This window comes from Callionymus lyra, chromosome 11, assembly GCF_982586985.1.
Source record: "Callionymus lyra chromosome 11, fCalLyr1.hap1.1, whole genome shotgun sequence".
Classification (NCBI taxonomy): domain Eukaryota; kingdom Metazoa; phylum Chordata; class Actinopteri; order Syngnathiformes; family Callionymidae; genus Callionymus; species Callionymus lyra.
The window spans coordinates 13248323-13274465 of NC_141828.1; the positions used below are offsets into that span (position 1 = coordinate 13248323).

A 26143-nucleotide genomic window follows, 5' to 3' on the forward strand; every position below is an offset into this window, starting at 1 on the left:
CAATAAATACATATGCAGTGATGGAGGTTGTTCACCTTGACCCAGAGTCACAGAAGGGATATCACATGCACATTTGTTTTCGCGCCTTTGGGTCACCTTGACCCTGAGATAACACAATGGCTAAGGGACTTAGCAAATGGAATTAAGGAAACTAGTTAACATTGCTTCCCAACAGATAACCTTTATTATTCATCAGTTTAGTTATTTGGAGAAATATATTAAACTTAAAAAAGAACAAAAAAGTACATTAACAACATTCCAAAAATCTTAGATCTGCTCTCAAAATGATCAAAAGATTTTAATCATTTCATGTCTGTATCATGTGTGTTGTATATTTATCATGTATGTAATGAGTTGTTGAAAAAAAAGAGGGAAAAGTACAAAAAAAAGTACAAAATTGGTACAGAAAAGCCACAGAAAAAACATATATAAGTCCAATATCTTAATGATTTCAATGTTTAACTTTTGCAAAACTTAAAAATCGGATTTAATTTTGATAATTTAAATTTAAATATTCCAATTTTTTTATATACTGTATATATATATATATATATATATATATATATATATATATAAACAGAACAATCAACAGTTTAATTAAGTGTAAATAAAATTGAACAAAAGTTGAAAATGCAAAGATGATGACGACAATAAGATTCGTTGTCACGTAAAAATGTTAGAAACAAAAAAGATATATTGAATATTAGCGTTAAATGATTTAATAGCAGAAAAAAAAAAGAAGTGAACTGTTGAGTAAAACCTTTTTTCTTCAGTACAGAGTTAGCTAATGAGTCAACATCTGTGTTAATTTCCACAAGGATCGTATTATAACATATTTAATTTGTCGTGTTTTTACATGAAGCTAACTTCTGATGAGGACTGTATGCGTTGGCAAAAAGAAGAGTCTTCGGTCTCACCTTTGAGTCGCCGCACAAGTGTTAGGAAGGGCTGGGCTTTAGGAGGCGAGACAAAGGCAGAGAGAAACAAAGGAGGGAAAGCAGAAAATAGATTCATGCAAAATTCTATAATAGTGGTGAGGTGTACACAGAAATGAAAACACGTGTTCTACAAGGAGGACGTGAGGGTTTGAACATCTGAAGATGGTAATGAAGGAGAACAGATGCCAAGATTTCTTGTTTTATTTGCAACTCTATCTTTAAGATAAAAGATTTTTTGATTTTTTTTTTTTAAACCGGGCTTTGTTGGCTCTGTTCCCATCTCTGTCTGCTGTGTGGGTGTAGGGAGTGTGAATAGAGGAGTGGATGTCTCTGCCCCGAGGCGCTGGACCTCCACTCGCAGTAGGACGGACCAGCACACATGCAAAACCATGCAGACGTACACAATTCAATCCACGGGCGGCGTCATTTTTTTTCTTCTCCAAATGCATGCGTCTACTCATTCCACCAGCGTCAACAGGCTTCCTGACAGCGGCTGAAACTGTCGTGTCTAGTCAAGTGGTATAACTGCAGCATCTATGTGAGGTCAGCGATCACGTCACGCATGAAGAGAGGCGGGGAAAATAAACAAAATCTGTTGCTCTCGTTTGACCTTTCGGAGACGAGTGCGTGCGAGGACGGACCGCGGCATCTCACTGGATATACGGCCGCGTGAAAAACGGATGGATCGTGGCGTGTTGCGAGGGGTGTGTGATACCTTGGTGAACTCGGAGTTCTGCAAGTTGGCTTCAGGACACCATCGACCCCCCAGAGCCGTCAACATGGCGCAGTCCTCCTCGTCTTCGGTGCACAGCTGCGACCGGGCTTCGGTGGCGGGGGGGTCCTCCGTCTCGACGCAGCTGGGCGCTCGCAGCTGAAGACCCCGTAAGAAGAGGTGACACGCTTCCAGGTCGGCCTCCCAGATCCTCTCCAAGCCTGGACAGCTACAGGATGAACGAAAGAATGAACAAAATCACAATCCCTTTTTTTTTTTAGGTTGATATATTTAAAATCGCAGCTGAGGGGCTCAAATTTACTCACAACTGCTTTTAAATTCTTAAATCATTAATGTCCACCAGGTGGCAAAACGCTGAGTCATGAATATTCATATTTGCATCCCACTTAGTTTGAACTTCCTTTACTTTCGAAAAAATCCAAGGACAAGATGTGTTGACAGGTTTCCAAAATGCTACACAAGTCGTAAATAAATCAAGACATGCCAAAGTAAGCTTAACAAAGAGTGTATCAAAGGCTCTACTTTGAGACTAAAATGATGACATTAAATCTCCACCAAGGTTGTCGGCAAAAAGTCCAGACCACAGCTGTGGTGAACGGTAGTTCATGAAGCTTCATGAAACAGTGTCATGTTGTTAAGAGGTCGGTAGGTGGCGCCATCAGTTTAAAAATAATGTGAAGTTTCATTAGAACAGTGGTTCAAAGGAAAATAGTGCAGAGACCGCCATCTAGTGGACTCTGAATATAATGACACTGTTTCATGAAGCTTCATCAAGACGATCACTGGTGAATGGAGCACATACAGCCTCTCGTTCTTGGATTTTAAATTGCTATAAAATCAGAGCAAATGTAATGTATTAAAATCTCTTGAATCGCCCCCAAAATCAATGTCTCTAAAAAAAATGAATTTTTAAAAGCGGCAAAACACAGTGTCTAGAAAACCTTGTGTTTATCATCATCTTGTTTGACATGATGATAGAAATAAAAACAAGAAAAAGGGCTCAGAAAATAGAACAGTTTCTGGGTCAGCTTTTGCAATCTCGTCCCCGATAACACTCTATTGGAATAACAGGAGCCTCATTCATGCACTTCACTTCTCCTCCACCTCAGTTTGATCAGATATTTAACCAACAACCGCTGGAGAAAACAATAAGTTCACTAATGATTTTAAAAGTTTGAAAACATTAGCTCAATCTGCTCGTCTATCTTATCTTCCACAGCTCAGTAGATCTAGTTTATGGATTGACATCTTGTGTACTGTGGTTGTTACAAGGTTGTGTGTCATAGTTGAGAGAGTTTAATCGATGATCTTCTCCTGCCATTTCTTCAAATACAAGGATACTCTTTTTTTGTGTGTGACATCAAGCGTGTGAGCAAAACAATATTTTATCCCAGATTCTGAGATGTCATGTCACAAGAAGGTTTTCACAAATTTTTCAAAGAGCCTCTTGATTCTCTGTGGACACCTGTGACCTTTATATATGTATATTCACTCCTGCTTTCTGCTTTTTTGACCTTTAAGAAAGAGATTTGAGAATTAGTGCAACCGAAGGCGTGATTTCTTTAGTCCAGTCCTTGTGAAAAGACAATATGATCGAATATGTGCACAATGATCACATTTAATAGAAAACTCTGCTTCAAAATATGGTATTTTCTCACTGTTAGAATCACGTACATGGAAATACATATGTTTTTGACATTCATATTGTTTGTTCAACTATTAAAAAAAGATATAACAATGCAACAGGTTCATTAAAGAGATGACTGTGTCCTGACATGACCTTCTTATTTCCAAACAAATGTTTTGGCTTTGGTTTGCAGTGTTTTGCACACAGCCCCTAATCATTTTTTTTTCAGATTTATCTTAGTATTTAAATAATGTATCATGAATCAAAGAATAAATCAAATACATTTTCTCATTTAGATTTGTTAAATCTCATGTAAAGTCACATTTACTTGTTGCATGAATAACTTAACAAACTTCTTTTTTTTAATGCATTTTTAATTAATTAAATTCTCCATGAAAATCTTCTCTTAAAAGAACATGAAGTAGAATCTAAACAATGTAGTTCATGTGATATGCTTGTAGGTATTCTAGTGTTCTCACCAGAAAGTGATAAAGTATTGAACAAGTGGTTAAAAACCAAACAAAAATATAACATACTGTAAATTGGGAGCAAAATGGATTTAGAGCTGATTTGGATCCATACAAATATTTTCTCTCACCCACGAATATTCTTTATCGTATTTCCGTTTACTTAACAGGTCTAGATTTAATTATGCATTAAGCTCTGTAGGACGTGAAGACGAATCATCTGCAATGAACAATGGAGTTTGACCAATTACCAGTTTCTTTAAAATACATTTAAAGAGTTTGGCTCAAGTTGACCAAAGTTTCAGCAGGAAAACATATTGTTTTCATTTTCAAAATCTGTTTCTTAGTCTCAAAGAACTATTACCAAATGAGGGTCTGTAAGGTAGACAATCCGTCCAATCCTTGACGGTATTTTCTCGACGGGTACATGCTCCAATTTCTGGTTTTAGCTAATGTTGTTATATGTTTTTTATGATTTATAGGTAATAGGGATTCCATTTTGGTTTCGTAATCATCGTTTGCCCTTCAATTCTTATATGTTCAACAGCTTTCACATAACTACTGATACCCTTAAAAAACCTGTGGTTTAACTGACTGAAAATTGGATTCTTGTGGACAAAAGGCCTTTCAAAACCGGAAACTTATTCAAGCATTTCACATCAACCTTGTTTTTGCATATCCTTAAGGACTCATTTTTCATTATGTATTGAGTCTCTTATCAAACATCGAGGTTCCTGCGCGGCTCTTTGAGAACATTCATCTCCGCCTTCAACATTTTTGCGAGTTTTCACCTGCCTTGTGGTTACATTTTAAAATTGCACTCATTGTTACTCATAACTTAATCCATCCCGGCGGTGTTGTTTAACTCTCTCTGTTCCCTCTTATCTATTGATGGGGAACCACTGAAAAACTGAATGCCACTTGTGTTCCAGTCCGTCTCTCACCTGAAAAGGCTGCCAACGCTGCCAACGCTCGCCTCTCTGACCTTCATCTGGCACCAGGACAAAAGAAAATTGCTCGTCTCTGCCCTACAGCGCTCAACAATGGAGAACTTCTACGCCGTTGCTTCTGAATCATGCTAAAGTGGGGGCGCGCTCAGTGAGCCGCGCCATTGTTATTGGTCTCCCCTGATATGAATAGAGACACACACACACACACACACACGGTGTGGTTTGATACACTTAACTTGTACCGGCCTGTAACTCCATCTGGCTTCGTCGAAATGTCAGTATCAGCCATTTCCATCACAATGACTCTTAATTACAACATTATTCATCGGCAAATAGATGGCGCTGACAACTGAATGCCGGACCACGAGAAGATCCCGGTGACGCTGATCTCTTACGTTGTCTCGATAAGAACCTCGTTCAGGGGTTAATTGGTGGCAGCCGGTCGACTCTACCATCTGACAGTGGCGGGGCGTGCTGCCTGCTGACGACCCGGTAATAAGAAAGACCGACAGGAAGGCACACTCCTTCTATGGTCTCTGAGGACCCCTGTGGGGAGGCTGAGTGACAGCGTTGCTCTTCACAAGCAGCTGTAAGGGGGGGGGACGGGGACCATCAACTGCATAGAACAGTAGTCAGTCGTCTGCATAAAGAGGACTTACGACATATGCTAGAAGCTTCAAGTAATAGTTCACTCAAAAGTCAAACTTATTTTCTTCGGACACTAATGTCGACTAAGGGAGAATTTTCCGAGTAATCCGTGTTTTTTCAGGATTTACAGGCATAAATGTACCGTATTTTCCGGACTATAAGTGGCAGTTTTTTTCATAGTTTGGCCGGGGGTGCAACTTATACTCTGGAGCGACTTATGTGTGAAATTATTAACACATTATTACCGGTATATCATTTCACATGTTATTTTCACACTGAACCGCAAGAGGGCGCTCTAGGCCTGTGTTGATAATTTCGACGTAGAAGAGGAAGCGCCGCATCTTCTACCTCCGGAGTTAGCAGAGTTTTTTTTTAAAGTGACACCGAGGATGAAGATTTCATTGAATTTTAGTTATTTGGAGTTACATGGATGGTTTGGTAAACTTCTTAGCATGTTATTTATGCTATAGTTATCTGAATAACTCTTAATATGTTATGTTAACATACAAGGCACGTTCTCAGTTGTGTCATGTAACGTAAGCATACCGTACAATTATTCAGCCTGTTGTTGCCTCTATTCTATTTTTATTTTAAATTGCCTTTCAAGATGACATGTCTGTTCTTGGTGTTGGATTTTATCAAATAAATTTCCCCCAAAAATGCGACTTATACTCCAGTGCGACTTATAAATGTTTTTTCCTTCTTTATTATGCATTTTATGGCTGTTGCGACTCTGGAGCGTCTTATAGTCCGGAAAATACGGTATGTCCATATATCACGCGACTTTTCTTCGTCTTCCCCGTCTAAATACCTCCATAATGCTTGTCTGTAATGTCTTCACATAATGTCCTGCCGCTTGTATCAAAGCCCCATCATGAGAAATATTACAGAAAGTAATGTTATAAGTCGATATTTTAAGCTTGTTTGTAGCTCCCAGTGTGTCAGGGTAAATGTCGCGCACCGACACAGGTGTAGCCAAGAACGGAGACACTGGGAGAATTTGGAACACTTTTGTATTTAACAGTGCGTATACTTATATACTTGCACAATCCATCCATCCATCCATGAAGTGGTTGGCGCCACAGTATCTCAAAGTTGTCTGTGTTATCTTTGTAAGGTCAAGTACTGCCTGGAGAACATAGTTTCTAAGGTAGTTTCTGGGAAACCGGGAACGGTTCATGGGGAACCAAAGTTTAGTTCTTGTGATTTTTCAAAGTTCATCGCTTCCTTGCCATCTGGTGTGTCTTTGCCATCTGGTGTGTCTTTTACATTTTAAAATGTTCATTTTTACCTACTGTTTGTACTGTGCAATCTCCATCATCCATATTGAATTGATGATTTTACCCAGGGGAATCAAGTACAGCAAAAACAATAAAGGACCCAGAAAAGAACCTTGAGGGACTCCACACGAAAGATCTGCCGATTCAGACCTCATTTGATTGGCAGATACACTAAAACTGCGCCCAGAAAGTTATGATGAGAACCATTCTAACACAGACCCAGACAGTCCCACTTCATCCCTCAGTCTTCTCAACAGGATCTGGTGATCATCTGAGTCAAAGGCTGAGGACAGATCCAAGAGAATTGAAGTCATGTAACTTTTGAAATGGTTTAGAAGAAAATAACTAGATAAAGATAGCATGGTAATTAAAGCTTATAAATTCATCAACTCATATGAAATTGGGACATTGGGAAAAAAATGTAATTCTAATTTAGGTTTTTTGAGACCTTCTATTATATGGACTTTCCAATATTCTCCCTCCCAGCAGAGGTGCGAATAATAGGTGCTAATGCAAATCTGCTACTGGTTGTGGTGTGAGGTCTATTGGAAGACAGAGAGCACATGTGAATGAAGGTTTAAATCCACTTCTGTCTCTTATTTTTACCCTCTTTGTGCTCCTTTTAATGGAGCCTTTTTACTCTCCAAGATGCTTCCAGGAAGTCCTCAATTTGTCTTCCTTGCATTCAGAGTATTTTAATAATTACTGTCATTTGCATGGTACAAATGGAATATGATAAATAGAGGCGCATCTCAATGGGGATATGACAAAATGTTCGGGAAAATACAAGAGGTTCTTCATTAATGAAGCATCTACATAATGTATTAAATAACCCTCGCTAATCTGAATAAAATGTGTTTTTTTTTTGTTCTGGTGACACACATGCAGCATCTGTGGCGCTCTAACATCCCCGTCTTGTCTTTAGCAAGGAGGAGATAATTGAGTTGGTTTTTTAGGGTTGTTTTTCTTCTTCTATTTTCAAAAACCAGCCGTCTCCAAGGAGACCAGATATCTCACCCTGGTACTAATCTGGTTCTGCTCCTTCCTGCTTCCTCAATCCTTCTCTCAACTGCTGTCAAGTCCAGCAGCTGTGATGTACGTTAAAACTGTTGATAACATTTGCAGCACGACAGTCTACCTCCATTTTTCTTACCCAGAGATGATGGAGAAAACCATTTTATATGGAGCTTTCATGGGTTTTCCTCCACCATCTGGTTTTTCTTTGACCACAGAACCAAACAATTTCAGGTGTTGGTGTGAGTGGTCGTCACAAATATGGGGGTTAAGAGTTTTCAGATGCCTTAAAGCGGTCGTCCCCCACCACTTGGCTAGAGACCGGTACCAATTTTCCTCCTACGAGCATCTGACTCTCTATTTACTCAAAAATAAGTAAGGTAGAGAAAATGTTAACTCTATATAGGACCATCTTGTTGCAGAGAAACCAGTCTCAGGCTCCTGCTGATTCAGCGTTTTCCCTCAATTATTAGGCGTGGATGGGCACTGTATCATCCCGTGTCCTTGGTTACGTTGCTGCTGTCCGTCAATGTTTACAGGCTTCATTTGTGGTACAGTGCCCACAAGACCCACAGGATCTCACAAATTTTATACTTCCCATGTACGAAGAACATTTTGAAATGTCACCTGCTCACCTGGGGAAATATTCTTTCAATAAAAGAAAAAGTTACAACAGAGTAAATTTAGCTTTTTATTTTGTTATAATGAAATAAATGGACCAAAAATTGATAAAAATAGAGTTTTATTATTCCATTATTATGCAGGGGGTGTCAATAACATTTTGGATCTGTTTGTTTTTTAACCTGAATGGCTGGTCCATCGTCCGTCCAAAAAAAAAAAAAAACCTCTTCACCAACAAGCTGTTGCGGACGTACGACGCAGAAGTGCAAAAACGCACGTTGATTTTATTAAAAACAGATCAGATCCGCTCATGTGTTATGGTAAAATGTATTATTATGCACTTAAAGTTTGTTTTTTCTTCAAGACACTTAAACCTGTCTGCGGGGCAAAACAGGTTTGGGATCAATTGCTAACTCAGGCATTGAAAAAGAAAATATCACAAACTGATACTTTTAATTTACATTTTGTTTGGCCTGTGACCTTGACTGCTTTAATAGATTTTATATTTACTTTTGTGTGAATGAGTTTGACACCCGTCTACTGTATTGGTACTGGTTTTATATTAATTAGAAACTGATTTATACACTGTTTTAATCGGTTTGTGTTTGAGAAAGATGCTATTTGTGTTAGTTCTCCTAGTAAATGTGCACTTATTTTCATACTAAATGTTCCAACATGAGGTATTCTAAAAAAAAACAACATCCCAGCAAACAGCATGTCTATTGACAAGCGAGCTCCTGATGTGCATCCCTGCTGAACATCAAGATCACAACCTCTTTGCTCTTTGACCAGGCAGACCTCTGTTTGCATGACCGTCAACAACAGAATCCCCGCAGTGTTCCTGACTCATCCATCCAAAGAGATCTGCCTCTTCAAGGATGAAGAGTCAGAATCTGGCCCCTTCAAAACTCCACGGAGGAGAGACAGGGGTCAACCGGCCAAAATACAGATTTTTATCCAGCACAAAGTAAAGCCGGTTGACCCGAACCTGCTCTTGTGAAGACTCGAGTAGTTCATACGGTGCACAGACACATCCTTCACAAACAGCACAAAGAAGAGGAAGCATTACAGAGATTCCTGTTTGCTCACATACACAGGAACATCATCTCAGGGTTAGGTATTTAAATGTAATTTTTAAATATTTATTTATAGCAGTATATCATTGTCTATTGTAAGGTAAGGTAAGGTAGAACTTTATTGATCCCTCAGGAGGTGTCCTTCGGGATTTTTTTTTTCCAATAGCCACAGCAAATACAGCAATTTTTCATAAAAAAATAAATCAAAATAAAATAAGAACAATAATAAAGAGAAATAAAGAGAAAGAACAAGATGATACAATCTAAGTCTAAAGATAAAGATAAAGAAAATAGATCAAAGAAAAAGAAACAAAGACAAAGGATACAAAGACTAACATAGAACAGAACATCCAGATACTTTTACTCCACTCCTGCCCCCGAACTCAGAATTGTACAATTTAATAGCCCGAGGAATGAATGAGTCCTTGAGTCTATTTGTTTTGCACCTGGGAAGGAGCATTGTATAACATTTATGTAATTAATATATATTATTTTAAATATTTATATCACTTTTTTTAAGTATAAATGACAAGTGAAATGTGGCAAAAACATTTACATATAATTTATTTCAATATGATAATATATATAACAGAGGCAAAAAAATTGAAAATGAAAAAAATGGAGAAATTAATATGTCTAGAGTTGAACTTGAAAAATACAGTAGTTAAACAGTTTGTTAGTGTTATTAAATATGTTTACATGATTAGTTTTGTATTTTTTCCTGACCTTATGAGGGCTAAATAAATATAGTCATGGCAACAGATATGGTTCCCCACAAGCACTTTGACCAATCTAAGCTATTTCTTTAAATTCCAGTTATTTAAAACAATTAAGTCATTTAAGTTTCTTATCAAAAACTGGAGAAAGGAAAGTAGGGAGTGAAGTCCAACACCCAGATGTGTAAGATCAGATCTCCAGAAGTATGAGGTGAAGTATCGAGAAGAAGTTAATCTTAATTCATTACCTGTGCAGTTTGTCCTCCAGTAGTTCGATGTACTTGGTCGCGTTGTCTTTTAGTCGTGTTTCTGTAATCAAGAAAAATACTTAGAATCATGGCAACACATTTACAAATCATGAGTAATATCCAAGAACAAAATACAGTTTAGTATAGTATAGTAAAGTAGCAGTTGTTGGTGCTTTTCTATTGATTATTTTGTGTGTTATATTATTTAATTCTTTTATCCTGTACTGACAACACAAAAAAAAAATCCTATGTTGAGTTTATAAAATGTTTATGATTCTTATAACGTCGGTCCAATCGAAGACCCGTCTGACACCAGATCACCATCTTTACGTCGGACCATACTGGAGATACCCTGAGGCCTACATGGGATTTAATCAACGCGCCGGTGCTGGTATCGTGCCAGATTTTCCGAAGGGCATCAAGTGGGATGGATGGTCCATGTGTGTTGCCTTTTTCTTCCACGGTCCTGGCAGCATCGGGGGCCTCGCCTGAGGAGCCAGGCTGGCTAAGTGTTAGTCGGGCTGGAGAGGAGGGCGAGCCCAACGCCGTTAATGAGCTCATGTATTAAACATGAGAACTAACCTCCCCCAGCGCCAACTTCACAGCTCTGAACACAATGCACAGATACCACGAATTATACCGTTCTTAGGTTTCATATTTTTGTATTCGTCATGCACTATTATGCTGCTTTTCAAACTCGGAGGTGCAGATATTTAGTCAAACCCTGTTCCAGTGAGGAAAACATTCAACACTTGAATGGTTGAGAATTTGTATTAAATGCGATATTATTTTTTTAATTAAAAGAAACACTCCTCTGTGAATTAAATAAAATTAAACCTCAGAAAAAGGGGTGTCAAACAAGGGGCCGATATCTCTTTTGTTGTCTCTGGTTCAAGGTGACCCGGAGGCGCCGAAAACAAATGTGTTTGTGGTATCCCTTGCGTTGCCTTGGGTCAAGGGTCAAGGTGAACGACCTCCCTGGCTTCCATAAATACATATGCAGTGGTGGAGGTCATTCACCTTAATCCAGAGTCAACACAAGGGATACCACAAATACATTTTTTTGTTCATTTTTTCCAGATCACAGGGTCAAGGTGACCCGTTTTACACAAGGGTTACACTTTTTGACAGCTGGTCAAACCCATTTTATATTTAACAAACTGTAAAGTGTAAAGTATTGATAGTCTGATGAAGCTTCATGAAGCAGTGTCGTGTTGTTTAGAGGTCAGTAGGTGGCGCCATCAGTTTAGAAATGATGTGATGTTTTATTAGAACAGTTGTTCCAAATAAAGGAAGATAGTGCAGAGACCGCCATCTAGTGGACTCTGACAATAATGACACTGCTTCATGAAGCTTCATCAGACCGTCACTAGAACGAGGAGCGTCAAATTCCCAATAAAATCCTCAACTTCAAACTCAGTTTTACTGAAAAAATGATTTGGCCATGAGTTCGAAACACATTCTCTTAAAATTAATATTATATAGAACCTTTTAAGACTTACCCTTAGGTGTCAATAGCCTGCTAGTTACAAGGTAAAGAACAAGGGCAATACTAATTTACTTAATAAAAAACCAAAGCAAGGATAGGGATAAAATGACTAATGCACAAAAGGGAAACATTCAATGCTATAATACATCCTATAATTAATCTTAACTTGAAGTAGCTGGAAGTGCTTGAAGAACATTTCCATGGAGATTTACCTTCCAGTCTTTCAGGCATCGCCTCTAATTGACAATGCGCTATATATGTATAGGTAGAGCGCCATGGTAACGAAACTAGGCTGTTCTCCAGCTATGTCTCTTATGCAAGTTATCAGTACTGAATCATCACACTTTGGCAAAGGTGCTGATGCCTAATGAAGAATACAACCCAAGTACCACTGACCGTCGGTGCAACCTTTACTTTAGATTAATGTGAATATTCCTGTTTTTTATTTCACCTTCTGTGTCGGAAAAATAAAGTTTTAGCAAATCATTCCGAGCAGGTTTTGCAGCTCACTGCATAGTTAACCAAGAGACTCACTCGCTCTTATTACAGAGTTGTCGAGTCACGTCATGTCCATTTATGATGACTCTCTTACTCAGCATGCACAGAGATATCTGGTGAATTATACATGCCGGGCTTTGCGGGTTTGACTTGGGCTCAGAAGTAAGTCAGCAGTGGTTTTTAGCAAAACTTGAAAGATGATTATCTGAGAACGTCAATCAAATTAAATGATAAAGGTGTCGGACATAAGTGTCTTGATTTAATGTATAAATAGATAGTGTCATAATCCAGCCAATGTTCCATCCTGTCTCCATGCCAACCTCTGGAGAAACCTTCCCGGGGTGTGACAGATGAAAATACTATCTTCTAAACAGAGTTGGACAAGGCATGAAGTGGCTCAGCCTCCTCCTGTGCTAAGTGGAGTCAGACCTCAGCACTTCCTTTGAGGCTGTGGGTGGCTGCTATCATTGGCAGGCCATGTGAATAAAATTGACACGAAAGAATTTCATAAAGGAGGGAAGAACTGTGCGGGATATTGTTAAAAAGAACCTCACAGCGGCCTTCACGATATATAAGGAAGGAGCTCAACTTATAACTTATATTAGAATCTACATTATCATGTAACAAAGACACAATTTCATCAATACTTCAATGGTTTTCAGACTTAACCTCATCGTGACTGTATCACCTGAACGACAAACTACAAATGTTTAAGCTGTAAAGCATGTTAAGTAAAGTAGCTTTGAAGCCACATGAACTGTGACTTTAATATCCTGATGTTGTGATAGTGACCTTTTCCCTATGGCTCGTCTTAGCCCTACTCTACTGAACTCGACGGATGGTAAAGATACTATCTTTTAGTACCTGCTATGCTTTCGTTCCAAGCGAGCCGAGCTGGCTAAAAAAAGGCCACCGATTGGTCAGAAAGTGACGTCACTGAAGAGTCGTCTACGCAGCTCCCAACACAAGATACAAACCAGGAGTATTTTTAAAACAATGTGAGAAGGAGTATGGTAAGTTGGTCTAGAAGTTGTTCTGTGGACAAGGTCCAAACCTTTCTGTTTCTGGTAAGTACACCATTGCCTCCGATTTTCGGGGTACTATGTCATGATGGACTCACCCACCACAAGTAGGTAGCAGGTCTGGTGAAAAAAAAAGTTGACAGTGCTGGAACTGTGGATAACAAAAGCACCGTAAGTGATATCGGCTCAGTTAGGTAGTATACAGATCTAAGATATTTGGCGACCTTGCCAAGGAACTTCATGGGATTCCTCAGTGTTATTGTGTTTTTTTGACAGGTGATGGGTATCATTTAGGTTTTATTTGATACCAGTGCCAAACTGTTACTTCTCAAATGGTTCTGGTGCTTCAATACATTTCCCAAAAACTTAAAACTGTTTTCTTTAAAGGCTTGATAGTGAGGTCCAGAGGGCGCCAACTTGTGACCTTTTTATGTGGAGTTTGGATGTTCTCCCCCGTGTTGCGTGGGTTTACTCCCGGCACTCCGGTTTCCTCCCACAGTCCAAAAACATAGAGGTTGATAGGGAACTTGGGGGGAAAATGTTCGTAGGTATGAGTGTGTGTGTCAATGATTGTGTGTCTTGGCGTCCTGTCCAGGGTGTCCCCCGACTCTCGCCTGAAGAAACTGGGATAGGCTCCAGCCCCCCTGCGACCTTCAAAAGGGAATAAGCAGCAGAAAATTAAAGAATACATTAAGCATAAAAACTAAAATGAACATGTTTTGTCCAAGTAATGTTTCGTCAGTATTGTTTCTGGGCTTAACTACATGCATTTGAGACAACATGCATGAAAGAGTCGTGCGTCATCTTGCATTCTTCAGCTCACATCTATTCTTAACGCTCTCTGTTTTCTTTATGAACTTCTTAATGCAACCGTTGATCACACCGTTATGCGATGTAATGAGCCTTGGCTAGTTAGCAAAGAAAATGTGTTTGGATTCCCGTATGCATTACGAGCATTTGGACGATTCCTCTAATTACATGTGAATGATGCAGTGATCTCCTCGCAGGTCCGTAACAAGAGAAGCTGCAAACATCTGCGGCAGGCGCTCGTGTTGTCGAACAAATTAGAATCACCTCTCGCGTGTTATCACGGCACCGGTGTTATGCGTGCTCTAAAAGCCGGCGCACAATAAGGCAGAAGAGAAATGGTGTGTCTTTGTAATTGAGTCGAAGCCACCGACTGTGATTAATGTATTTAAGCGCCGGCTGCTCGGGCGTCGCAGCGCCGCAGTCAGCACTTACACACTCGGCTTATATACAAATGCATGTGAATTAAACAGTAGTCCTTTTACTGACAGATATGATAGACTCGTATCACACAAGCCTTAATGGACGTGGAGACGGACTCAGATTGTGGCTGGCGAGGGGACAAGAACGCACAACAAATCTGACCAACAAAAGGCTGCATGTAACAGTTTTGCTTGGGCTTGGTCTACCTTTGAACATCTATTCTAGCTTTACCAGTAAAATAAACTTCAGCAGACATGGTTTCGAGTACAAAACATGTCCTTACAAGTTTGTCTTAACGCCGATTAACAAGAGTAAACTGTTGAAGTAAAAGTTTTTTCTTTAAAACTATTTTACTTCGAAACTTGTTTTGTCACTCTTATGTTTCCACGGCGCCTGTTGCTCTCACAGCAGCAATAGATCGTCAAACGATCACCAACTCGGCAGCAGAGTCTAAAGCCACATCTCCTGCAGCAACAGGCGCCAAATTATAAGTAAGTAAGCGTCACTACCTGGTGTGTACGTTCTATATTTCTCTCTTCCTGGATTACTTTTTTCTCATTCAGTGTTTTTGTCTTCCTAGTTCCTGGGCCTACTTTTTGTCTTATTTTATTTATTTATTTATTTTTTTCAATCTCCTTCAGTTTCGTAGTCCGCCCGGCTTCGGACAATAAGATTGACACTTGAGAAATTGCATTTATTTTTATTACTATTGTGATTAAACCTTTAGATTTATTCCCTTTTTGTCTATCGTTTGGTTCTTGCATCTGCACTTGGTTCCAGCTCGAGTTTAAACCTCACTGATTTATGCTTTATAAAAGATAAAATGCTTCAGCAGAATTGTTGTCAATAAACTGGAGACAGGTCCATGAATGTATACAGCATCTCACAGATGCTTTAATTATCACCTTATCAACTCCAATGTGTCACTGGTTTGACAAAATACTTATTTTTAAGTTGTGTATTCCCAGAACAACTCTGTAGGAAGCCCCACTAGTATGTCTTGATATACAGGAACTGTTTGCACTATTTGTTTTAATCACCAAAAAATAAATAGAATGCTTCCTCAATCAGATTTTTTCCAAATTTAAAATACCCTTTGCCACTTTACAGTCGCTGTCCATCACAGAATCTTGCTAGTATTTGTAGAATGTTATCACAGAGTTCCCATTATTCCAGACGCTTTCTAAAGTAAAGTAGTCAATTAACAAACATCTTATCTTGGCACTTTAACAACCCCTCTTATTCACAAGTGTTAAGTGTTGCATTGTCATGTTTAAGTGCCTTTGGCATAAAATTGTTAATTTGTTTCAACCCCTTCGATGACAAGTAAACATTATTCATCTTCTAACCGTTCAAGCCTAGGACCTGGGGGGATATTCTGACCCGGCATGTAATTTTGTTAAATTTTTGTTAAAGGTGGCTCAACATTAAATATTGATTCAAATTGGACGTGAAACTAACACCAATGCGTGTCATTAACACAAGTGAGGAACATTTTGTAGGTTTAGTTTAATTAAAAGGTAATATTAAGCAATGGAGATTATAATCGACGAAACAATGTCGCAAGATAAAAATCAAAAGTGTCACCGGTGTATGAGTGTGTCGAAGGGAGGAGAATTTTTGTGCTATAATTATTATACTTTACGCTACACCCTTAGCTTCAGAAGTGCTAGTCAGTTAATGATAATCTTTTCAAAACTTGGACCGTCTCTAAACCTCTGAATAATGAGGTTTCATGAAACGGCTCATGAGGTTTCGTGATACAGTGTCGCAGATTTCAGTGCTCAGTAGGTGAAGCCTACATTCTAAAAATGATCCGAAGTGACATTAATTTGTGCTTCAAGGAAGTTTGTTGATGCAGCCTCATGAAGCAGTCTCGTTATTTTCAGAGTCCACTAGATGGCGGTGTCTACACTATTTTCATTTTTTTTCAACAACTGTTCTAATTAAACATCACATCATTTTTAAACCAATGGCACCACCTACTGACCTCTAAACAACATGACACTGCTTCACGAAGCTTTATCAGACCATCACCAATTCAAAGCCAAAGATTACTGTGCAGAGGTACAAGTAGTGCCATCTAGTGGCCTGTGTATCAGTGGCAAGGACAGTGTATCATGAATCTCTAGATTGGTATGTGCTTATTTTCTAAAATGGGGTATCCTGGAAAATAAGAAAATAAATTACAATACCATTTTATAATAAACTTTTATGAGCTTACATTTACACAATGAAACTAATCATTATTGCTTCCTGATTTTAAAAAAGGACAATATTTGAAAAACAACAGTAAAATAAGGTAAGATTCTCGCTGCTCCACTTCACCTCTCTCGATCATTAATGCCCTCTCACGAAGAGGAGCTGTCACATATCCCATCCTGTTCTCAACAGAAGCACCCGAAAATGAGGCGGAGAAATGAATAAATCATATATATCCTCAGCTTTACCAACGGCACTCCATTAAGAGAAAAAAATTGCATTTGTTTAATAACTTAGAGTGCTGTATTTGGACGTGCACTTCAGTTGTTCAGCTGGCTCCGAAATGGGCTCTCAAAGTGTAAAAATGGAGTGTGTGTATTTGTGTGTGAGGGAAGGGAGGTAATAATGAATAGAGGGTGTGGATTCAGCGAAAATTAATTAAACGTGTTACCCCGGTACGTCAGGCCTGCTGCTAACTGTCCTTATTACAGATAACCAAATTACCTGACTAATGCAGAACATACTGTCTGCTCACTAACAAAGGATTTAAATAATAGTTAGCAGAATGTTTTGCATAAATCCAGAGACACACTGCAACAACCCCTCCCCCCCTCCTGCCCCCCTCTTGGGGGTCATTGATTCATCTCCGGCTCTTCAATTATTTATTGGTAAATTTAGCATCACTTGAGATCTCTCTTGGGGACCAAATTATACTCTCAGCGGGAACTCAAACCTCTGGCTTTAATGGCTTGGGTATTCATTGGCACTTGTGCCGATGGCAATTAAGAACGTAATGGCTGTAGGGCCAAAAAACGCCAGACGTTACGAATCGGGCAGAGACACACTTCAAGCTCAGTGTGTTGAACCGGATTTCAGTTTTTTTTTTCCCCCTATTAGCTTTAAAAAAAACAGCATGTTTTGGGGGGGTTTTTTTGTCCTATGACGACAAGTGTTTGAGGTAAGGCCGGCAAATTCTTCAATGTCCATCTTGAGTGTGGAGTACACGCTCATTTTTTGGGGCCCTCCAGCTAGAGGAATGGTAATGTGCTGTTTGTGGGCGATCCGATTCCAACTCCCGTGTGCCAACTCCTTATTACCAAATAGGATGACAGCTTAATGAGCCCCTCGCTTGGATTCAGCAACACATGTGAAGCTGTGCCGACTGCCATATTGTGTAGTTGAGCAAGAGATCATTAACTCTTCCCACATGGTGGTGTGTTAACCCACCTCATTCCCTTTGTTTTTCAAAGGGAGGCGTTATTACCGGGGATTCTCTTTGTCAATACAGCTCCTGGTTTAGTGAGTTCTTAGTGGAGATGAACTTTGACACGCGTTGTTCTCTTTGTTTTTTGAAAGATGAAACTTTCGTTGGCCCTGTGGGGATGAGATGTTTTTCTTCTTCGTTCTGTTTAAACTGTTTGAGCAGAGAAGACAGTAGTGACACAACTTATAACAAATAAGTGTTCAGAAACCACCAGTCAAGGCTGACTTGGCTTCTGTTCTATAAAAAAAAAAGAAAGATAAGAAACCACTGGTGGTTCAAGAACTATGTTGACCCAAACATTTCCTAAAGGTTCCCTTTTTAATACACTTATCCATTTGTTGTTATGTTGTTTACAACAAGCTTACAAAACAACCTCGACCAAAATATTGTTTCTACTAAACCTAAGAAGGTGCTTTTCTGTAAGAAGATCTAGTAGTACTCTACATGATCCTGCCTTCGTTCTTGGGCAAAACCAGAGCACAAATTAAAGACAACAGGCATATTGAACGTTGCTTAACTCTAAATGAAAATGTCCCAGTTAGCCTAGGCACAGTGCTAGTAGAAAAGCTAATGGACATGATGAAGTGGAAAGGGACTATACATCGAGGACTACAATACTTTGAAAACAGTGGAATGTCTGTTGAAATGCTTATGCTGTCAACATTCCTTCCATTGATTCTGGAAGCCCAATTGTGGTAAAGTTCTGTCAGTTCTGGTGGTCTTAACCAGTTTTAGGCCTGCTTTCAGTTAGCACAGTACACTTACATGTGGGTCTGATTTCTCTGATCCTGTAAATCCGGACTTTAGTCCAGCTTAAATATAGTCAATGTGACTTCAAAGTCGGCAGAAATTCTACTGGAGACCGGCTTTACTAGCCACATAGAGGCTTTCACAGGTGGTCACAACTTCAGTGTTTCTACGATGTTGCTAACTTTTTGTTCTGATAGCGGTAGAACAGTTATTGGCATAAATGTATAGTGTAAATGAGTTTTAGTTGGAACTAGCTATACTGTCTTAAGAGACGTTCCATGCCAACACAACTTGAGGTATGTAAGGATTCAGTTGGGTCCGACATTCATTCCATGCCATGACCAATTGAGAGAGATTATTTCACTTGTTTGACCTGGTAAAACGTACTGTTATTTTGACTTTGGTTGCTGCCCCTGCGACCCAACTACAGGATAAGTACCGCAGAGAAGGATTAGATGTTTTATGAGCACCTCAGGTGGATGTCTTGTTATCATACATTTGCTTTATTTATTGGGACCCTAAAGATTCCATTACAAATCTAATCTCACTCGTCCCTTAAAGTGAGACGATTATGTTGAGGCCATTTTTTGGGTCAGATTAATACATTAATATAATGGTAGGCTCACGTCAGGGAGGGTGTCTTCAGATCAACAACGAAAGGGTGCCTCCCAGTGGTGGCAGAGGGCGTATTTAAAAGGAATGAGACCGGTAATGGCTGCAGCCCGGGAGCTAATGATCTAGATAACAGTGGATGATCGCCGGCTGATTGCTCGCCTTGGGGTTTTGCTGCAGGAGCACCACCACCACCCGGACCCCGTATCTGGTTCTTCACTCTGGCCTCACATCGTCTGCCCCTCCCTCCTGATGTCTGAGTGCCTCAAAGAGTGAGGTGACCTTTTTTAGAAATCTGCCCGAGACTGATGGGCCGGAGAGACGAACACTGCGGGAGGTGCAGTCAAAATCCATTATTTTCTCTGCCAGCGCCAACAGTCCACCCCCGCCACAAACGAAAAACATTTGAAAAAAGCAAAGTCCTGTTTTAGCATCGTACACATCTTCAGACGGCGCATTTATGCACTGATGCATCATGTCTGCGGAAGGGTGGCTGGAGGTAATTGGCTCCTCACACAATATAAAGCTTCTTTCCCCAAACACAGGCACGTCCTTTTGGCGACCGGCAATCCTGCTGCTACCTCATTTGATTCAGAGTCCCCGGTGGCGGTGCTCTTCCCTCATTTGGGAACAAAAACTGTCAGTTGACGCGGTATAAAGAGACATCAAAAACTCCCTCTTTCAAAGGTAAAGTCACAGAGTCTGAAAGTGTCTCACTGGGAAGCGAAATGTGCGTCAGAGCTCCAGAGCATTTATCGCCCTTACAGAATATGCTATGTAGTAATTATCACATGAACAGAGACGGCAATAAGATGGATGGACGTGAGATTGTGAGAAAACATCCGAGCATATGTACCACTTTATCTTTGAGTTTGAATTCTGCAGCAGCACAACTTACAATTTTACTTTTTTTTCACAGATATTTTGACCAGTTTAATTTTTAAAACAATCATAATTCATGCACCGGATCTTTAATTATGATTTTGTCTTTGCCTGGATGACCTTACCAAGCATTATTTCTACCCAAATGACCCATGGATCAGAGATGGCCATTACAAATATAAAACAATTAGCAAATTATTGTAAAGAGTACTTAGTATCTCTGTCTCGATGGTTTCATAAGCTAGGCAACGACAACTCATAGTTTAAGTAGGAACCTGGGCGTTTTCTTTGAGATTCAGATTTCAGCAACATCTATGGCAATGAGAGCCCAGACCTACTACTCCCCAAACACTTTATCCATATTTTCTAAAGGTATAATTAAAAGGTTGCCAGGCCAACCAAGAGACATTTTGATCATCGTGGGGCTTCCTCCCAATTGGACACCAAGGCAGGGGTCCAGGAAATATCCTGAAAATGTTGCCTGCGTTGCCTCCGCTGGCTTCTGTTTAATTGGAGCAGAAGTTGTATTTTAAGTAGAAAACTCCATCCAGCTGCTTGTATTTGTGACCATGGGTAAATAATCAACTAGTATGGACAGTATGCTTTTCTTTCAACTAGATGAGTCTTAAAAAGTGACAAAGCCCAGAAACCAACTGCTTTAAAATGCTAACCAAGTTCATGATCAGCACATTATGATAACTTCATCGAAGACTTTTCCCTCTGCAACCCTTTTTTTATTGGACTCCAGGGAAGTCAAAGATAAACATCCCCTTCGTATGTGACCATGAATCAATTGTTGTGTTTGCTGTGATCAATACGTTAAGCCACTCTTTAGCATATGCCATTATTATACAATTACTATACAGCTTCAAGTATAACATTTTTTGAAGCTATGAAACTCACATAATATAGACGTCTCCCTAGCATGTTGAATATAACAATTTTTTTTTGTTCTTGTTTTTGTCCTACATCGAATCTACCTATTGGATACAATGTTTTTATTTATTTGAAAATTCATTGATAGCATTGAGGTCAACGGGACAATCATTAGCAGTGGAAAACTAGGAAGCGTTCCCTCTGTACTATTCAGCCCTTTAAGATATTTTTGGATCCAGATGGTAATCCACCATAATGTTATCATCTGTTTCTTGTTCCTTTTTTTTTACAAACATTTTCTGTAAGTGATATCGATATCATCCAGTAAGAATTTAAACTTCCAGTGTAGACAGTAGACTGTATGCGCCATGAAAGCGCTCACGATATTTACCCGGAGTACTTCCTGTCTGTATCGCTTGTTATTCTTTAAACTTCTGCTACAAACAAGTATACTTGTTGTAGTTTTTCCGGAACAATTCCTCATGTCGAGGCTTCAATACAAGATGGACGTTACAGACAAGCAGTATGGAGGTATTTGGACATTTTTAAGTGTCTTTTATAACATATGGAAGTACTACTTGGATAAACTACAGTTGTCACACATCTCTGTAAGTTTTTAAATGATATATGAATGGCGTGGCGCCAACTTAAGTCAGTTTAGTTGGCATACAAGAAGGTGTTTTTCATCTCTCCTAATGAGGGAAGTTATTTTCAGCTCAATCCTTGAACGTGACTTTACCGTGAAGCACCTCCCTCTCCGTCAGCTCCTGCCTGAGCTGCTGTCGCTGCTCCTTCATCCCGGTCAACTCTTGGCGACTCCCAGAGCTCAGGCTGTTCAGCCTCCTGACCAGCAGCTCCACTCGCTCCCGCTCCAGGTTCACCGCCTTCATCTCGGCCGACAGCTCTTTGGCGCCGCCGAAGTCGTTACCTGAGCAAGATGCGAAAAAAACACATTAACGGCACAATTCGAGGGAGAAGTTATTTTTTGAAAAGTTTACCTGAAACGGCAGCGACTTTGGCTTCATGCAGCGCCAAGAGCTGGCTTTCGGTTTCGCTCACTTTCCTCCTCAAACTGCTGCCCAGCCTCTGACTCATGACCACCTGGGGGGGGGGACAGGAAAGAAACGGTCGGATGTAGCGAAGTGGGGATAACTTTCGTGACCCGACACGATGATAAAACCGGCTTCCGATTCGACTTTTTCGGCAAGATGTATTTCCGTCCCTTTTTCTTTCTGCTCCGATCGCAAACACGAACACAGATACGTTACTCTGTCTGTAACCTTTCAAGAGAAAGACGCTTCTTTTCCTTTTTCAACGACGAGGAAATGTGAAATCTCATGTGTCTCTCAACGTGAATATGCCATTCGGATGTCGCTGAGAAAAGAAAAAAAAGGCCTTAAATGTCACCGGCCTGATGGGCACGCAGCACCTCGGCTCTCAGATATTCACAGCAGAGTTGATGGCTTCAGATACAGCCTGGTAGCCTCCGTCTGCCCTTTAAACCTCCCTTTTTTTAGTACATTCACTGAGTAGCAGCCAAAACCCAATCCCCATGATGCATTCCCCCCCCCCTCTTTTGAGAAAGTATTTTTCATCGCTCAAAGGATAAAACGACGGATTTTCACATTTCCTTCTTTGGTATGAGTCGGTTTCGTGCAACACTTTCACTCAGTCTGTCAAATAGGTTCTGAGGCAGAACATCTCAGGGGAGTTTTATTCCCACAGAAATATATACATTTTTTTTTCAAAATCTGTTTGCATAATTCCACTGCAAGACTTGCTTGCACTGCTAAACAGCTTTCACATTTAAACACGGCGAAAATCATCAGCTTGAATTTGATTTTCACGGCAGACGGAGCATTTTTTAAAAAACTTGCTGGCTGTAGTTATTACCGGAACAAGAATGACTCATCTGAACTCAACAAAGAACCATCTTGTGGTGAAAGTGCCTTTTAGTGTAAAATCTATGCTTTAAAAAGTGACTGCAGCACCTAGGATTTAATATAAGGCTTAAGATGAACACGGAAAAGTAAAAAGGTCTTTGCAGAGCTTCGTGGACCCTGCTGTGACTTTCCCATCCACCGCCTCTCTCTCCAGCAGCGAAGCTCCACTTTCTTTGAAGCGTTTCTGCTGCTCTCCACGGCTGCAGATGAATGGATATCAGTTTTGGTGTCAAAGCAAACCTGTGACAAACAAGGGATGAACCCCAGAGACGTGTACATGGAAAGAATCCAAAAATCACTTACAAGACCTTTTTATTGGTGGATATTTTTTTAGTCAATGAACAATTTGTATGCACTACACACATGCACACGCATATACACGTGCATATACATACACACATAGAGGTAAAACTTCATCCTCTACTTTGCTTAATCATACTTAGTACTCCTATCCTGTATATGTACTCCTTTACCTCAACCTCATGGTGTTTTATCTCTTTGTAACTTTGTCTCCAAACTCCTCCTAATGACATTGACACCGGAACGTCGTTTGTTTCGTCGTAAATCTAGTCCTGTTTTTTTTCATGTATGTGTTTCTTTTTAAAGGTCATACTATTTTAAATGCTTATCTGATGTTGTATTTTATTACTGCACTTTGAGGGATTGTACTGTTAATTTGGTTGTACTGGAATAATTACAATTAAAACAATTCAATTATGCCAGATGTTAGGTTTAAAAAACACTTTTTTTATCATTATTATTTGATAAGATCTAGCATATCTTAAAAAGCAGTATTAGGTAAACCTTTAAAAGTCTGACTTTTCGTCCGAACAACACACTATATGGTTCCATACAAAAATGTACATATATATTTTGGGGAGTATATTAACGTGTCTTTTTCTTCATGAATCTAATATGACTGTATTTCTTCATCTTGAGCATGTTTTACTGCGACACTTAAGCTAATCTATAAAGTACTTTGAGTTACTTGAATATATTTTCACCTTTATTTTGGTTTTATTTTGTAATCTAACTTCCTGTTCCCTCCTTTCCCATTTCCTTAAGTCAACTAATGACACACAGCTGAACTTCATCAGTCATCAATCAAAACTTCTACTTCAGCCGTGTTCGAGGTCAAAGGTCGTCCTACACTCGTTCCCTGTTTGTTGCTTTTGTTTCATGTTTCATTCCCCAGTTCCATGCACACCTTGTTTTTTAAAAATGTATAGATATTGGACTCTGTTTAGTATTCATGGGGTTGTATTGTCTGAACTTGTCATTGCACATTTGTCTGCTGGTTACTCTCACCTGAGCTGTGTCTCAAATCGTGTACTTTAAACGCCCACAAAACTGAGTATAGATCGATGGACACTAACTACTCTAAACGGCCGCCATCTTAGTGACGTTGACGTTGTAAACGGATGTTAAGCCATATATATATATATATATACTTACAGGTGCATTTTCAGCCAGCAGTAGGAGGATGACATGTCTTCGGTGCTGATACCGGCGTAAATATCTTGTGAATATTTAGTTTCTCATATTTCTTGATCCAAACAAAACGTGCTGCCAGCAGGTGGCGATGATAGTGTTCCTACCTCAGCTGGTTGAAATTATCGTTAAATAGTAGTAGAAGAAGCTGTCGCATCATTTCCTGTTAGCAGCAGTGTTTGATTTGAGACAAACTATCTGTCGAGAATTTGCGTACTTGTTAGTACGTACACTATCCTGGTGCATACTAACCCCCAGTGCACTAAGAGAAGTATGTGATTTGAGACCGAGTACTTCTGGACTTACACTTAGTATTTTTAGGGCACAAGTGCGTCTCAATGAGCAGTGTGTGAAAATGTACTGCGCAATTTATTTGCACACTCAATTGTCCAGATAATTGAGTGTGGATCGATGGACACTTTCCACCCTTAATGGCCGCAATTTTAGTGACGTAGATGGCGCTAATGGAAGCTATGTCAATGACGATGCGTCTTCGGAGCAGATACCGGCGTAAATGTCTCAAGAAAAACACTAATTTTACCACAAATAACAATACTAACAAAAATGAAACACAACTTAATAACTTGTTTCTATTGGTGAAAAGTGCTGTCAAGTGTCGATGATAGTGTTCCAACTTCTGGTTGCAATCCACGATAAAAAGTATAGAAGAAGAAGCTGTCGAGTCATATTTTTAAGCGGCAATGTTTGATTTGAGACCACATGTCAAAGTCTTACAGTGTACTGTAAACCAGTGCACTTAGAGAAGTACACGACTAATAAACATACATATAAAAGGTACTGTGTAAGTAAGTAACATTTGTATAAATAAAGTTTATTCAAAAACAGCTGGAGGAGATTTCCCAAGAGATGTATCTCAGATAAGCGATTGAAAAGAAACCTATATGGAAACAGTTTATCTTCAACATGTTGGACAGAAATGGCTGGTCCACTAATCAGGACATGATATTCAACGCTGCAGTTTTCCTGATGTCACGCAGCTTTTTTTTTTCCCCCCCTTTAATCCGAGTTGTCATGGTGAAGGTATATATGGAGCTTAACAAATATATTTACCGCCTTCCAAATAACATCAGAGCTCCCCGCCGCGTCGACTGAGCACACCACCACGACACACACGTATTGACTATGCATATTTGAAACCGGCACAGTTTGACTCATGAGATATTCATACACATTCAGTCACTGTTGCCATGTTTAGTGTCATAAAAAAAATGGTTCTTACTTTAGCAGTTGCTGCTTTGATGGACAGATTCAATGCCTGCTCCTGTTCCTGGAGTCTGTGGAGAGGAAACACAGTTGAGAGGATGTTTATGTTTGTTCTCTGCCTCCACTTATTTCCTTGATGAATATTTCAACGTTCAGAGATTTTTTCTTTTTTTTTTGAGGAATCTTCCTTCGCACTTCTCCGCCGTCTTTTGTACACCCACGAAAAATCACAGCGGCTTGTCTCGGATCTGACGAGGTTCACGAAGGTGTTGAATGAGGACAAGGAAAGAAGGGAGGATGAGTGAGACGGAGGAGTTGCTGGTGCAGTAACCAATGGTAAAT

The 26143-nt window shown here is 39.6% G+C and overlaps 1 protein-coding gene across 1 annotated transcript in view; it reads right to left on the reverse strand.

The window, feature by feature from the left end:
* The window catches only part of disc1 (DISC1 scaffold protein), a 50664-nt gene that overhangs the window by 11586 nt on the left and 12935 nt on the right, over window positions 1–26143 (reverse strand). The window contains exons 7-11 of the mRNA XM_087802767.1: window positions 25818–25872; window positions 22142–22244; window positions 21883–22071; window positions 10319–10379; window positions 1654–1879 (exon numbers count right to left, since the gene is read on the reverse strand). Coding sequence (XP_087658893.1) covers window positions 1654–1879; window positions 10319–10379; window positions 21883–22071; window positions 22142–22244; window positions 25818–25872 — 634 coding nt within the window. The remainder of the gene's footprint in view (window positions 1–1653; window positions 1880–10318; window positions 10380–21882; window positions 22072–22141; window positions 22245–25817; window positions 25873–26143) is intronic.